This window comes from Tasmannia lanceolata, unplaced genomic scaffold (genome assembly GCF_043159265.1).
Source record: "Tasmannia lanceolata isolate RefF3 unplaced genomic scaffold, GAP_Taslan_0.1 ptg000008l, whole genome shotgun sequence".
Taxonomy (NCBI): Eukaryota; Viridiplantae; Streptophyta; class Magnoliopsida; order Canellales; family Winteraceae; genus Tasmannia; species Tasmannia lanceolata.
The window spans coordinates 25,911,486-25,928,500 of record NW_027518685.1 but is presented as its reverse complement, the minus strand read 5'-3'; the positions used below and the strand labels follow the sequence as shown (position 1 = coordinate 25,928,500).

The following is a 17,015-nucleotide window of genomic DNA, read 5'->3' as shown; positions in this document are numbered from 1 at the left end:
GTGCTTTTTCACTGGACTTCACCGCGCGGGGCCCCACTCTAACCCTATTTCCCTTCTAAAACCCTAAACCCCTAACAAAACGAATAGCTCTCTCCTTATCCCGTCTCTGCTTCCTTCTCCAATGACGGTGCGCTCTCTATCTTTCATTTCCTTTTCATTTTATCTCAACTTTGTTTTTTCTCATCTTTGAGTAATTGGATTTACGTTTGTTTGGTGCAATAATGGTATTTTTTGGTTAGTGCAAGAATGATTAGGACACTGAAATTTCTCTTTGTTATTTGAGTTTATACATGCAAGTGCAATAGCCCTGTTTTTTTTTTTTTTTTCCCTCTCTGAAAAGGGATCCCCAGAAAATAACCAAGAGAAACTATCACTCCACCCATCAATTCCCATAAAACAATCATTCCACATTCTAAAAAATTTGCTCACCGCTTATTTCTTTATATGTATAGACCTTCCTGTGAAGACAACAATTAATTTGTTGTCCTAATTGTGAAGAAATATCAAGAACATGGTCTAGGATTTTGAAGTAGAGAGAAAAGCCCAGTTGTTCCCAGCCTTCTTTGGAAATGGAGCACAATAAAGGGCTTAGGAGGACTTTAAAACATGTAAAAGAACTAGAGACTAAATGCAAAATACAAACAGGGAATACGAAATAAAATCCCAACTTGTGGTTGCCATAATGAGTTTTTCTGAATCGTCTTGTTCTATCTATGACTCAATGGAGTCATATATTTAAGATCAGAACACTAATTTGATGGTGTATATGATATGTTTGTTGTGTTATGGGTTGTTTCCCAAATCAGTTTTGGACGATTTCCAAAACTGTCTTGCGTGGGACATCGTACATGGTGAGACTTTTGGATTTCAAACTGGAAAATGCACGGTTATTTTTTTCTCTTTTCTAAAAATACAGATGAAAGAGACATGGAGAAGAAGAACACTTCGGTATATTCTCTTGGGTAGAGAATAAGAGAAGATAAGAGAAAAAGGAGTGAGTTTTTTTCCTCTCGGTATATTCTTTTGTGTAGAGAATAAGAGAAGATAAGAGGGAGTGAGAGTTTTTTTTTCTGTCGGTGTTTTTCCTCCGGTGTTGGAAGACAAGCCAAGAAGAACGCGCCAGTTTATTCTCTTGTGTATAGAAGAAGATAAGATAAGGGAAAAAGGGTGAGAGTTTTTTCTCTGGGTGTTTTTCGTAAGGTGTGGAAGAAACCAAGGCAAGATTGTTTTCAATCTCCATCTTGTCTTGTTTCACAACCACCTGAAGATCAAATATACTGTGTACGCCCAAAGACACAGATCCACCCCTCCTGCGCATGAGGTGCCCACCCCATTACATGGGATGCTCCGCCAATCATCAACACCTGGTAATATTGTCAATGCTTGAACTTAGTCGCCGCAACCGGCTTAGTCAACAAATCTACAACATTCTCTTTCATATTCACCTTATGAAGATAAATATCATCTTCTTCGATGTATTCTTGTATCTGGTGATACTTCACATCCATTTTTTTTAATGGTAGATACTTCACATCCATATGTTTGATTCTTATGTGATACACCTAATTCTTTGCGAAGTTGATCCAAAAGGATCTAACATCAGTGCGGGCCTAGTCGGGGGTTCCATAGTTAGCAACATCAATGTGCACCCACTCGAGGTACCACAAGTAGAGACAAATGTGGCCCCACTGTCTTGTTTACGATCCCAAGATGGTGGTGTGTTTTGAAAAATGGAGGAATTTGATTGACTGCCAAGTCACACATGAAGACAATGGAGGCTTACTAAGCTATCATTGGTGGGAAATACTACAAAGAAATTAAACTCCATGTATGAGTTGGTTGTTGCAAAGAGTTGTCGAAAAGGATAACAGTTCCTCTCTTGGTCTTAAGGGAGTGGGAATCTAAACACAAAGATTTTAGACCAGTTAGCCTCTTGCATAGCATCTACAAATTACTAGCCAAAGTATTAGCGCAGAGATTGAAAGGAGTTATGGGAGATATAATATCAAAATTTAAAGGAGCTTTTGTTAGTGGCTGGCAGATATTAGTTGTATTCTCACTGCAAATGAGATTATAGACTCAATTAAGAGAGAGGGTGGAATTGGAATCATTGTCAAAATTGATTTGTAAAGTCTTAGATTACATCCAAGAAAAAATGGGTTTCGGGATCAAATGGAGAAGGTAGATGAAAGCATGTATATTTTTTTTTGAAAGATGACATATTTCATTAATACTCAAAAAACATTCGGGACCAGAAGTCCCAGCCTGCATTACAAGAGATTAACATATATTGGGACGGGCATACTCGACACCGATGCAAAGTAAACCATTCAAATATGAAATAAAAACATAAAATATCCCTTCTCTCTCTTTTCTAGCATATCTAATACATTTCCAAAAACTTTCATCTCTACCCTTCTGAAACTGCACAAAACTATGAGAACCTGAAAGAAATACCCCTGAACGATTGATTGTCTGATGATCTTGAAAATATCAATTTCACACTCTGAGATTCTAGAGATCTAAAACTGGAAGCAGCGTCAAGGAGAAAATGTACTAACCGGGAAATCTAAACCGCACACTTCTCTAGTTGGTCCAGGATATGCTGGATTAGAAAATCTGGCATTTCTATGAGAAGCTCCTCCGGAACTTGCTCCAGGCGACTAGGGATTTTTCTATCAGCAATCCTCTCTTCCACCTGCCGGATACCAACGATTTTGTTCGCTTCCCAGTTAAGCCTCCTCAAATCCCTTTCTTCAGCCAAGAGGAATTTAAAGAAAGGATGCGCGAAAAGAGGCGATTGGGTTTCCCTAATCTCCCTTTACCCAGTGAGACGGGTTAGGGTGTAAGGGCAGTCCTGATCTTCTTGTCTGAAAATATTCCACTGCTTTCGAAGCAAATTATCGGCTACCTCTTTGGGCCAAGGGTCCATGAGAGCGGCCTTTCCTTCATCATAAACCATCACTTTTATCCTCCTTAGAATGTCTTCCGGAATCATTACCTCTGTAGATAACCGCAATCTTCTACCATCAGAGGAGGGAGAAGGGCTATTAGAAGCGCCTTGGTTCTCCATTCTCAACCTAGTATCTTGAAAACCAGAACTAAAAACCACGAGGAAGCCTAGAAACGCCTCGAGACAAGCAACAGTAGACGGGAAGATCCTCCGAAGGGGCGCAAAGCATGTATATCATTAATGTCTTTCTCTATTTTGCTTAATGAATCTTTTATGGGGCTACTTTGGGAGTTCTAGGGGGTTTAGGGCAAGGAGACCCTTTGTCACCTTGTTCATTATGATCGCGGAGTCACTAATCCTTCTCATATCAGGAGCGGAGAATAAGGGATATCTAAAGGGCCTCCAACCAATCAGGAGCTCTTGAAGTATCTCTCATATGCACTTGTTGATGATACCTTGTTTTTTATGGAGGAAGGATCGTAGTTCGTGGCTAATCTCAAAAGGTTGTCTAGGTTGTTTGAGATTATGACTGGGTTGAAGATAAACCTCTAAAAAAGTGTGCTAGCTGGCATTAGTCTAGAGCCTCAAGTGGTGAAGATGCATGCCAAGGTGTTAGGTTGTAGGGAAGAAAATCTCCCTTTAACTTAGTTAGTCTTGCATTGGGTTGTAGTATACCAAAGGCAGCCCTGTGAGACCTTGTTATAGAGAAGATTGAGAGGAAGCTTGCTACTTGGAAGAAATACCTCTCCTTTGGAGGTAGAGTCACCCTCATCAAGGCGGCTTTAGCAAACATGCCGGTTTATTTTATGTCTCTTTATAAAGTAACAACTTAGGTGACGATGGGAATTGAGAAATTACAAAGAGATTTCCTTTGGGAACGAGCAGAAGATAATAAAATGATAAAGCATCTAATGAATTGGAAAAAGGTGCTCAAATTGAAAAAACATGGTGGATTAGTAATCGGGAAAATCAAACTGCGAAACAAGGCTTTGTTGGGAAAGTGGCTTTGGAGATTTGGTGAAGAAAAGGAAGCATATGGCATAAAAATATTGGCGATAAATATGGGCGAGGGTTGGGGGATTCAGAAGTAGGAACCCTGACATAGGAAAAGGTTTGGATGTGTTGCCTTGGGCGCTGGACCTAGATCGGAGGTTGGCTGCGTGGTCTAGGCTCATGTGCCAGCAATGCCCCTTGGGACCTAGAACAGAGTGTGGCCGCGTGGTCCCAGGCTTGGGCTTGGGCGCTAGGCCATATCAGAGGTTGGCCGTGCTGTCCTAAGCTTGTGTGCCCCCACACCGCGATGGTCCTACTCAATAAAGATAATGGTTGCGCCTTTCCTACCATTCAAAAAAAAAAAAAAAGGTTGCGCTTTTCCCATCACCAATTGGTTTTGGGATAGTTAGTAGCACCACGATCCTACAAGTGGTATCACAGCAAGTCAGGGGTTCGAGTCTCCCCAGGGTCATTGCTGTGGGAATTGTTGGCTTGGGTGCTAGACCTAGATCGGAGGTTGGCTACGTGGTCTAGGCTAGCGTACCACAATGCCCCTTGTGACCATGGTTTTGAATTCGACCGAAATCTGAAATTTCGGCTTTCGGTCAGCACCGAAACAAAAATTGGTAATACCCGAAACGGTATCGGATTTCGGCTAAAATTTAAGGAAATTCAACCCAAAAATCTCGATTTTTAATTGTCGAATATTTTCTTAAAATTTCGGTATTAAATAAAATATTTTTTTTAAAGGTGTATCCGTCCACCATTACTAAACATTAGCAAAATTTCGTCGGAAGTTTCCCCTGAAAAGATTACGTGCATCAATTATGCTTCCAAAGTCATTCAACGTCCCTGGAGAGCCTGAATCGCTCGACAGAGCTTGTGTGAGCCCAAATTGCACAGTCAGAGAGTAGCTGCCACTTTTCCTTTTCCAATGTCAGCCACCTCTTTCTCTAAACCTTTCCCACTTATTTAGCGGCAAGTTCCTTTTAGCATCTGAAACCTTTTGTTTTTGTTGCTTGCCCTACCTACAACCTCCTTAGTTTCTACCATGTCTCAATTCCTTGACTTCTAGCCCTAGTTTGCAGTTCCATCCAAAAATCATATAGATTAAACACATCAAGACACCTTGCAATTCCCTTAGGCACTCTTTGCAAAAAGTGAACAAAAACTTTTCTATGGAAAAAAACCCGTCCACCGTTACTAAACATCAGGCTCACATCTTTCCCCTCTAACTCTCGTGTCTTTCCCCTCATCCAACCTTTCCCTCTCCCTCACCTTTGATCCTAACCCTTAAAAGTAGCCGAAATTTACCACTCATGGATTTATCTTTCATTCCGCCCTTCTTTGGGTTTGAAAATTATGAGACCAAATGTTTGGAATGGATCGATGCCATAGAGGATTCTCATGAGAAATACGGTTGGAATCACGCAGAGATGATTAAGTGTGCCAAAGTGATCGTAGCCCTTCGTGCCAAATGTCTATTGAAAAAGATGGAACGAGAGCCATAGAGATCAATACGTGATCCATTTATAAGAGAATTCGCCCCAATTACATAGTAAGAGGGCTTGAGGATCCAAGTTAGGATCAGACGAGAGAAGGCCCAAAGGATCAAAGACCGTGCGAAGAAGAAGACCACATGCCTTTTAATCCAAAAGACAGGGCGAATGTACCAGGCCAAAGGAGCATACAAGAGATATTGTAGTTCCATCATTTTGATTCAGAGTTTCTTTCGCCGGAAGATTGCCCGAAAAGATTACGTACGCATCAAATGTGCTTCCAACGTCATTCAGTGTGCTTGGAGAGCCCGAATCGCTCAACAGAGCTTGTGTGAGCCCAAATCGCACGAGTCGAACAGTAGTGATCGTGTGTCAGATCTTCTGCAAGATTATCCAGATTTGATTATTCGAGATTTCTTTTGCATGCTATTACAGAGGATGTTCCACTACAACAACAATATGAAGTTTTCAAGCCCAAGATCAATAAGAAGCTTTTGCCACGACGTCGTATTCCGTTCAGAAAGTACTATAAAGATGAATGCTTATACGATGTTGTTGACACGGGTATCGATCATACGTTGTGCACGAAGTTACTGGTATATGGTTAACTTGCTTTATGAAGGAGTAGCAAAATTAAACTCGACGAAAGTTTTCTTTAAGTGGAGGGGATTTGATGTGGGGCACTTTTGTTCGTCTTTTCAAATTTATTATCTTACGTTTTGTTTATTAGTTTATTTCTATTATGATAAAAGAGTTGTTGTTAGAGTTATCCTTATCCTTAGAGATAGTTTATCATAATCTTATTGGATTAGAGATAGAGGTAGAGTTGTAGTAGGATTCTTATTTTATCTTTATAAGTATAGACATGTATGTATGTATGTAAAATTGAGATCTTCAATGGAATAAAAATTCAGATTTTATCTCTTCCTTGTGGATTCAAGGATTGTCTTTGTGGATTCAAAGTTTTTTTTATTGAAGAAGATAGCGTTCTTCTTGTACAGGGTTGGAGACGGTGTTCTTCGCCTTTTCCGCAGGCTTCCACCTAAGCGAAAGTGGTATTGGAGCACTTTGGTGTAGGCGTCCGCCGTGGGGTGTTTGTGACCCAATCCAGAAGCTGTTCTTTGTAGTGTAGTTTGGGGAATGGCGGATGGGAATCATGGAAATAAGTTGTTTTGGGTACGATTGAGACAGAACACAGAACCCCAAAGCTTCTTCTCATGGGTGTTCCCAATGGGTCATTCTTGGCTAAAAGGAAGGTGGAGGCTGCTTGGTGACTTACAGGTATGATTGGTGAAGGTTTGTGCGGCTAATGCGGCAGGCATGGACCCCCTTTTTTGTGCGGTGAATCTGCAACAGAAATCCGAGCCTCAGTTAGTGGTGATTTGATAGTTGACTCAAGGGTTCGATTCAAGGAGAAGCCTCGCTCTGATACCACTTTGGCGTGGGCAGAAGCGTGCGGAAAAGGCGAAGAACACCGTCTTCAACCTGATACAAGAAGACTACCATCTTCTTCAATAAAAATATTTGATTCCACAAAGATAATCCTTGAATCCACAGGGAGGAGATAAAAACTGATTTTTTATTCCATTGAAGATCTCCTTTTTACATACGTACAGATCCATACTTATAGAAATAAAATAAGAATTCTACTATAACTGCATTTATCTCTAATTCAAATAGATTAGGATAAACCAAGGAAGCAGGATTCTTCTCTGGGAACCTTCGATTCCCAATTTCGATTCCCGCTCTGGCAACCTTGGGATAAACTATCTCTAAGGATAAGGATAAACGCTAACAACTCTTCTTTTTTCCTAATACAAATAAACTGATAAACAAAAAGTAAAATAATAAATTTGAAAAAACTAACAAAAGTGTCCTATATCAATTCCCTCCCACTTGAAATAAACTCGTCATCGAGTTTAGCTCTAATTATTCCTTCCTGAAGCAAGTTGATGTCGTATACCGACAACCTAGTGGCAACATTTAACCAGTATCCATGTCAACAACATCGTATAAGCATTTGTCTTGATAGTACTTTCTGAATGGAACACGACGGCGTATTGAAGACTTTTGATTGATCTTGAGCTTGAAAACTTCATATCGTTGTTGTAGTGGAACAACCTCTAATGTTGGCGTGTAAAATAAATCTTGAATAATCAAATCTGGATAGTCTTGTAGAAGATTTGACTCACTATTGCTACTATCCTACTCGTGTGATTTGGGCTCACACAAGCTCCGACCAGCGATTCAGGCTCTCCAAACACGCTTAATGACATTGGTAGCACACTTGATGTGGACATTCGTCATTTCTTTTGGATGAGGAGACATGCGGCTTTTTTCCTGGCACGATCTTTGGCCTTCTGAGCTTTCTCTCGTCTGAGCCTAGCCTGGATCTTCAAACTCTTGTGATAAGTAACCGATGCAAATTCTTTGATGAATGAATCACGTACTTCATACCAACAATTGAAGTGCGATTGTCCCAAATTATATCGTTCTCATTCTATCTTTATCATAAAGGACTTGGCATGAAGACTTACCGTCACTTTGGCACACTTAATCATCTCTTGGTGGCCCCAATCGTATTTCTCTTGATAATCTTCAATGGCATCAATCCATGCCAAACATGTGAACTCACAATCGTCATGTCCAAAGAAAAAGGCAGGATAAACGATATGTCCATGCGTGAAAATATGCACATCTGTGGTTGATTGGCTCGAGCCATTAATGTAAGGGAGATTGACCAAATAACGTATGCAATATCATCTAGGGTGATAGTTAAAAGGGGTACAAGGTTTGGGGTTGTCGAGTAAAATATAGGGTGCAAGTGGAGTTTGGTGGTTTTGGCTATGGTTAAATAAAAGCAAGAGGGGTAGTATTCGGTTGTGGCTTTTGGAAGGGTTTTTTTTTTTTTTGGGCCTAAAATCAAGACGAAAAGGAGGGGTTAGTCGGACAAGTGAGGTTACTGTTTGCAAAGGAAAAAGGGAAAAGGGAGTGATTAGGATGGAAGTCTAAAAAGAAGGGATAAAGGGTGGTCTCCCATGAGGCTGAAAACACGGTGGGTTTTGTAGGCTAAACCTATAGGGTTTCAAGACCGGTTGAAAAGAAGGGGGAAAGAAAGGTTTGGGATGTCTGTAGATGTGTCATGGGCTGAGATAGAGGGCCTTGGAACCCAAAATAAGGGACTGTTAGATGGTATTCGTGGGCTGAGAATGGAGGTTCTTCCTGAAGCTCTAGGTGATGCAAGGGCTGCCTAGTGTTGGAGAGAGTTTTGGGGACTGGTTTGGGTGTAGAAGAAAGAACCTAAAACAGAGTTTCAATTGGTCATAAGAGAGGGAAGGATGGTTAGTGGTTAAATAAAAGGTGGTTAAAGGTTGGGGGGAGGAGAGAGGTGAAACAAGCATAAGAGAGGACAAGGTGGGTTTGGAGAGGGGAAGAGAGATGGCTGCTGAAATGGGAAAGAAGGGAATAAGGTCTGAAGGATTGGCAGAAACAAATGGGTTTGGCGGATAGGTTAGTTGCCTAAAAAGAAAGGCTGCAAATACAGGTTTCCGGGTGATTAACAGATGGCTGTTGGTCGGTGTTTTACAGCCGCTAACGGGTGGGAAAAGTGCCAGATTTCAAGAAAGAGTGATGGCGATTGATGGATAAACGAATGGGGAAATCCCTCCCGCTTGGTGGGTGGACCGCAAGCGGATCAATCCAAGGAAAGACCTTGCTCTGATACTACTCTGGTGTAGACGGAAGCATGCGGAGAAAGGCGAAGAACACCGTCTTCAACCCAGTAGAAGAAGCCGTCTTCTTCGATAAAACTCTTGAATCCCCAAGAGGAAATCCTTGAATCCACAAGGAAGAAGATAAAAATGAAAACTGAAATTTTATTCCATTGCCAAATCTCTTTTTTACAGACGATACAGTCATTTATTTATAGAGTTTTTCTCTAAGATTTCGATAACCTTGAACTCTTGCTAACTCTATCTCTAGTACTCCTAACTTATCTCTGACTATTAATCTTTTTACAGATAAAAAATAAGCAAGAAAAAAGAAAACTAACAAACGTGTCCTACTTCAGTATCCCTTTTTGTAACTATTTGGGTGTTGTGGAAGGAAAGAAAAGCTCTTGTGTTTAAAGAATACTCAAAGGGACCGTACTACCTCTTCAACAAGTGATAGCTACTGCCATCTCATAGGTGAGAATTATTCCATTCTTTAGATTTGCCTCGGTACACGACCTATGGTATGGGTGGAAGGAGATCTGTAGTGCTCTGACAATGGTCCTAAGATTGTCCAAATGTGGAAACCTCTTGCGCATGGCCTATTGAAGTTGAATTTTGACGTGTCCAGTATGGGAAATCCAGGCCCATTTCGTATTGGTGGAGTTCTTAGGAATGAATTCGGTTCAGTTTTATGGGCTTTTACGGTCCCAGTTGGAGTAACAGATGCAAGTGAAGCTAAAGTGCATGCTGTCAGCTTCAAGGAATCAAGTTCTTAGGATATGAAGATTTGAATAGAGTTGTGGTGGAAAGGGATTCACTAAATGTGATAAGATGGCTCAGTGGCTCCCACCCTTATCCGATTTTGGTTTGCCCCATATTTTGATGAAATACAAGATAAGGTAGGGGAATTTTCAATTTCCTTCCAACATGTTAGGCGGTCAGCTAATAAGGTGGCTGACAAATTAGCAAGAGATGGGGTTTCTAGGGCGACTGAGGAATTATTTGACTTCCTTCCGCCTTAACGCCTCTTTTTCATTGCATAGGTACGGGCTTTCTATTGCATTTTCTTTGTTGTTCTTTCCGATTTCTTGCTTGTCTTCATTGACCTCCCCGGTCTCTTTTCCGTTTAATAAAATTACTTTGCATTCAAAAACAAAATCTCTAGTTGAAGGAATAATCCCCTGATTACAATTCCCTCCTATTTGTAATAATAAAGGTAACTAATTTTTCTCCATGATGGGGATGTCTTTTATTGTAATTTCGTAGGTCTACTCCTAAATCTCCTATACTTCCACGTTGATGTGTTGTAGAGTTGGATCAAAAATAGGAGAATGATCTCCTTTAGAATTTGGTTTCCTTCTCCTTCAGTAAGTCCCACCAAAAGTGGAATCCTTATCCTCTTTGCCACAACCAACTCCTACGTGGAGTTTAATTTCTTTATAGTATTTTTTTGTTTGGTTTCTTTATAGTATTTTCCACCAATGATAGCTAGGTAAGCCTCCATGCCTTCTCTCCATGTGTGACTTGACGGCTGATCAAATTTCTCCATTTGTCAAAACGCACCACCCTCTTGGGATGGTCAACAAGACAATTGGGCCACATCTGTCTCTACTTGTGCTACCTTCAGTGGGCCCACATTGATGTTGCTAAGTTGCTAACTATGGGACCTGGCCCACATGATGCTAGATTCCTTGGATCACGGCTCCCCTATTTGGGGAATTTTGCTCCTGCAAAATCAACAGTCGAGATGGGGGAAGGCTGTTGGCCCCCTACTACCTCTACATGTCCACCTTGCCTGGCTCGGCCTGGGTCCACCTTTTCCAATTGAACGGTGCTTTTCTTGGTCCCGCTTGGATTGTCACTGGTCCTTCACGGGATCCGCCTCGTCTCCCTTGACAAGCCTTCTTGGTACGTCCTCGCTTCACTTTCGTCTTTCTTTTGTTTGAATGTATCCATTTTTGACTTCTCTCTTCTTTCAATTTTCTTTGACCCCACGTTTGTTATGGTGTTTCAGCTCTGCATTATTTGATCGGAGTAATCAACTGCAATTTAGATGCGGTGCCATTTGATTGTCAAAGTCTTGGTCTTGACTCTTTAATGGAGTTAGAATCCTGGTCCATGTGTGGGACTGCAAATGGAAGAAAGGATACAATTGTAACTTCTCAGGATTCTGAAAAATAATGAAGTTATCATGACTTTTATTTAAAGAGTAAGAGATTAAAGCCCTAGTATTGCAGCATCTGCAGTTTTCCATGCTAGGGAAAAAAGAAATTTTAGTCTAAAATGTAGCAATCCAAAGATGAATACCTAAATGAGAAGAAGGAATGGTTCCATTCGTCCATATATTTGTCTCACTTAAATCTGTTGCGTGTATGATTAGTATATTGCATGTGTTTACTCATGCCCACCTAACTATACACATTTCATGTATATGCATATGTTGAATGAAAGCCCCGCTTCATAAATATATAGTTATATATTTTGTATACCAATATCTTACGACACTAAAAGCTCTAACAGCTCTTTGCGGGTTTGATGATGAGTCATTTGATATTGCAGACACCTGTAAACCCAAAACCTTTCTTGAACAACCTTACTGGAAAGCCTGTCATTGTGAAGCTTAAGTGGGGAATGGAATACAAAGGTATGTACTTTCATGTACTGTGGACGTTTAAATGGAATACACATGTGTGATTCCTACTTTTTGATATATCATCTCTAGCATTACATACACATGCATTGCTTTTATTGAGAAAACCATAGAGTTTTACTCATTTGGTATGTTATTTTGCTGTCTTATGTGGGTTCATTTCAGGCTATCTTGTTTCAGTCGATTCATACATGAACTTGCAGGTACTATTATAAGTTTTATTACTGCATTGAGAGCACTCTTTCATATTCTTGTCTATGCTCTTATATCATATATCAATTTTTGGTTAGTGTTTTTTTGCCCCTTATATCCTTTTCTGCAGCTGGCCAACACTGAAGAATACATCGAAGGACAACACCAAGGAAATCTTGGTGAGATTCTGATAAGGTAAAATGCCACCGACTGCAAAAGTCCGTTTTATTTCATTCCTAACAATATATCCAAATGATCTCTCAACTGTCCTTTTTCTAGTTTCATTCCACATATGTCAGGCCTTGACTTTAGGTTGAGTGGAAGAAAACTAACAATACAAAACTTGAGGAGAACTTTAGGATATTGAGGTCTAATTTTGAAAGTTCAGTGGTATTTTACTATTTTTATTGTTTATGAGAAATCAGGATGCGTTTGCGTAGTCTGCCCAATAGTCGCAAAAATATTCTGCATACACTTTGGAATCCTGCTATTTCTAGATGGTTCTGGTCATGTTATACCTTCTTTTCTACCTTTATTTCTCCCTATTACTTCCTGTTAATTAAGGTCTTCATTTTTCCATTTTCCTTTCACTTAACTGATAATTCAGTCCCAAGCAAAACATGCCCTAACCTTGTTGTCCTTCAGGCTCTTTCTTTCGACGTAAACTGAGCATTAAAACAAATTTTTTCTCCCAGTTTTAGTGGAAAAGAGGGTGTAAATTTTGTTTTACACCCATTTTACATTGAAAGAAAGGGAGTCTCAGTGAAATATTTGCTCAGTTCATAGATAGTAAAAAATGTATCCCTATCTCATGTTCTGATCTCAGTTCATAGATTTTGCATGACGTTAGTAAGATTATTAGTTTGGATCCCCAGCCCTGATTTTCTAATCGACTGTTGCCTTCTTTCACTGTATTGCATTTGCAGATGTAATAATGTTCTCTACCTTCGAGGCGTACCCGAGGACGAAGAAATTGAAGATGCTGAAAGAGATTAAGAAGCAGATATTCACTACTGGTTTTTTCTGATCTTATACACCTGCAATGCATTGTCCTCAGTACTATGATCTGATGAGGTTTTACTGTTAACCGATTATTATAGGGAACTGCAAAACTATTATAGCTTAAATGTACTCTACCTTCTAATTTCGGTATATAAATCTGTGACATATTTTTCTTGAGCTCAGTAAATCAGGTTTAATGCATATGCTAGGTACATAATCCAAGACATTCTTGGCTAAACTACTATGAATTTTCTGTATTACCACCAGTAGAGCTCCATAATGCTTTTCAACCAACTCATTCTCTACCTTAAATGCAAAAACAATAAAAAGAGAAATGATATATTTGGCTCCTTTTGTTCCTGGGTCACCCCTTTGTAGTGTAAAAAACACTAGTCATAAATACACTAGAGAGGGTGGCTCGTGGGGGCTAATATATTACTTCCCTTAAAAAATTGTACTCTTCATTTATGTCAAACTATCGGATTTTGAGGGTACTATCGGATTATTCTTTCTTCTCCCGAGTGAACGGTGAGTTAGTCTCATTATCAAAATATGGTAGTGGGAATATCAGTAGCCATTTCATTTTATGAATACTAATAGAACTGCTTTTACTTCATCTTACTTTCCAAATTAAGTGGTATTGTGGTAATGTCTGCCGAGCATGGCGAGAGGAAGTTTTACAGCTTAGAAAACTTGTTTGACAATGGACCTCCTAATTATTAAGCACTCTTTATATGATGGAAGTTCAGATACTGCTTTTTCTGCTAGACCATTCTATAGAATTGTAATAACCTTTAATAGCTAATTAAGAAAGTGCAAAAGAGATGAGTGCGTTTACTAAACAAGGGACTGGATATTATTTCCCAACATAATAATATGGGCTACTGCTATTAGCACTATCATATTTTATTAAGTGCACAAACTCAGCTTGTCTTTTCTTTTTAATGCTTCTGACGGTTTTTGGTAACAGTGACGTCTGTTTAAATAACAAAAGACAAAACGGCTTTGTACAATTATTAAAACTTGATAGTGGCAATATCAATAGCCACAATATATTGTTTCTATATTCTATGAAGGTTAAATTGCCCATGGGGACATGAAAAAGCTGGAATGGTCAAAGGGGGACACAATTTTGAAAATTTGTTAAGGAGGGTTGATAACCCCCTTTTAGAGACTTGATAACCCCCATTTCGTCCCTCTCTAACAATTTTTCAAAAGAGTGTCTGTCCCCCATTGGCAATTCTCCTAGTTTGGTGTCTCCCATTGGCAATTCTCTATGAAAAGGAATAGGTACTATAAGAAGCGCTAGAGAATCTTCATCCGGGCCCACCATCATCATATTAACACGATGCAAATCTTCATCAAGAGGGCTCACCATGTAGATGTCCTATCTTGGAAATCACTCCAAATTACTAACTTCTAGCCACTCAATTGTAATATTTGAACATGAATGTTGCTCAATCCATTATATGGCACATTTGGAACGAGAGGAACAGGGGACGGAGTGGAAGAAGGGAGGAGATTCTTGAATGAGAAAAATGATTCAATTACTTCGAAAGAATTGAACGAGGAGCCGTATGAGGTGAAAATCTCATGTACCTTTGAATTTAGGTTATCTCGGTTTATACCAAGTTGGTCTTCAACCCTTATTCAAAGGGGGTTCACGACTCTAACAACGAAAATATTTCTATTCGTGCTTGAAAAACGACCCCATCGGTCCGCTCCTTTTAATGGACATTCTTAGCCGTCCTCCGAGGGTTAACACCATGCCGTTGCAACCATGCCTCAAGGAATATTTGAGAGGTGGAGGGCATGACACCAACACTCAAAACAAACTATTAAAGACCGGATCAGCAAAGGAAACATACATGTTGAGAATGATAGCCTGGCGCCTATTTTACTCCGGAATTCCCTACGCTTCGAACCTCCTCTCTGCCCTTTTCCTTCGGGTTCTGCTTCTGGCTGGAAAGCATAAACCTCATTATTCTTCGAATAAATAGACCATGGCGTAGGTAGCAGTTCCTTTTTCTTTGACTGATCAGGGCCTTTTGTTTATAGGGAACCCGTACTGTCAAGTTCAGACAGGAAAGGAGATAGTTCCGTGGAAGAAAGCGCTCTTACGGAAGGGAAGGAGCAGGCCCCAGATGAGGATCTCATAGTTCGATTTGTGGTTTAGCTTTCGCCGATCGGATAGACCTATCAAAATAGTCATAATACTAGAAACCATTTTCTTGGCCTTGGGAAGTAGGCAAAGGACTAACTAGAAGGCGGCGGGGCATGACTTCTCTTTCCCCACCCTTGTCGAATTTTTCAGGATAAGGCTAAGAGTTGGCATCACAACGCTCTTGATATCAAGCTTGCTATTGTTGTGTGGTCCAAAGCTAAGGTGGGTATCCCTTATTCGACCGGTGATATTCTACGTCATTGGTCTTCTGTTGTATCGGAGTGGAAGAATCGTGCCAATATCACTATGAAATGGGAACCACCGCCGGAAGGGTGGTTCAAATTAAACTTCGATATCAGTTCACTGGGTAATCCGGGCATTGCTGGTATTGGTGGGGTCAGGGTGCCTCGATCATGTCCTATTCTGGAGCTATCGGAATATACGGTGCAAACGAAGTTGAGGCTAGGGCCTTACTTTTTGGTCTAAAAAAGTATGTAAAGCATAATCTGGGCCCTCTCATTGTCGAAGGGGACTCTCCCAATGCCATTGCATGGCAACAAACCATAGTTCGGGACCCTGCCAACTCTCTTTCATGCTAGATGAGAACCGTGATCTGGTTCGCATCATCCATCCCAAAATAACGCATAAGAGGAGATCCACTAATTCCATGGCAGATGGTTTGGCGAAAGACGGAGCCCATTTGGCAGCTAGTCTTGTGACGTTCAATGAAACTACGGTCGGGGTTGCATGATCTCTATTGATTGAAATATGTAACTTTGGTGCCCTATGGAATATTGTCCAATGATCTGAGTTTCTTTGTATCGGGGACATCTTGTCCCCGTTTTCCCTGTAAATTTCATGATTATACTTTAAAAAAAAATGTTGCTCAATCAAATGGTTGAGAGATTGTTGGATCTGAGTGACCTACTTCTATAGCATCCAATTAATGGGTCACCCGAGATGTAGGGTTTGGATCATGCTGACATCATGGGGGTAGGCCCAAGTGAAGTTTCTCATTGGACTCTCAAGTGAAAAGCTTCTCACACCATATTTACCTTTTATCTTGTTAATTAAGAAATAAGAATGCATGGAGAGAGAGAGGTTTAAAGGATTAGGTTTAGGGTAACTAACCCTAAAGTGAAAGGGCTCTATTCTATCTCCCGTGGCTTCTATATACGTGCAGGGCTGAAGAAAGAGATCCCTCACTTGTGTAGAGTGCGTAGTGCGCCCACCCAGGAAGAAAAAAGGGCATGCGCACGCACTCTTATCTCATTTAGGTATTGTTTTGGCAGTTTTATCCTCTTAAACAACTTGGAAGAAGAAATGATTTTTCAATGCAACTTAATGATCATTTACCGATGACATTTCATTGCCAGCTCGGATTCCATCGAGCCATGCCATCAATTCCTCATGACCCCAAAGCTCAACTAGAAATTAATCACCCCAAAGCTCACATAACATTGCTGAAAGTAGTACTGAAAATTACATGAATTAACATAACAAAACATGAAAAACATAAGATCATACACTCAAAAACATACAAGAAAAGAAATCTAAGATGACCAATCTACTTTGATACCAAACTACATGTGTCTCTAAGTCTGAAATCCAAGATGACCCATCTGCTTTGCTACTAAACTACGTGGCACTCAACTAGAAATTAATCACCCCAAAGCTCACATAACATTGCTGAAAGTAGTTCTGAAAATTACATGAAGTAACATAACAAAACATGAAAAACATAAGATCAAACACACAAAACATACAACAGAAAAGAAATCTAAGATGACCAATCTACTTTGATACCAAACTACATGTGTCTCTAAGTCTGAAATCCAAGATGACCCAT

General features: G+C 40.1%; 1 protein-coding gene across 1 annotated transcript; it reads left to right on the top strand.

Annotated features, from left to right (window-relative positions):
• Positions 1 to 62: 62 nt before the first annotated feature.
• LOC143883497 (putative small nuclear ribonucleoprotein F) lies at positions 63 to 13,179 on the top strand. The gene is made up of 5 exons (XM_077386843.1): positions 63 to 127; positions 11,718 to 11,802; positions 11,974 to 12,011; positions 12,131 to 12,195; positions 12,927 to 13,179. The coding sequence occupies exons 1-5, from the start codon at positions 122 to 124 to the stop codon at positions 12,994 to 12,996; spliced, it is 264 nt and encodes an 87-aa protein (XP_077242958.1). The 5' UTR covers positions 63 to 121; the 3' UTR covers positions 12,997 to 13,179.
• Positions 13,180 to 17,015: the final 3,836 nt, after the last annotated feature.

Bases quoted from the DNA above. Each gene is read 5' to 3' on its own strand.
- LOC143883497 (XM_077386843.1), top strand. The intron at 11,803-11,973 runs GTATGTACTTTC...GGTTCATTTCAG, and splicing joins GTGGGGAATGGAATACAAAG to GCTATCTTGTTTCAGTCGAT. The intron at 12,012-12,130 runs GTACTATTATAA...CCTTTTCTGCAG, and splicing joins ATTCATACATGAACTTGCAG to CTGGCCAACACTGAAGAATA.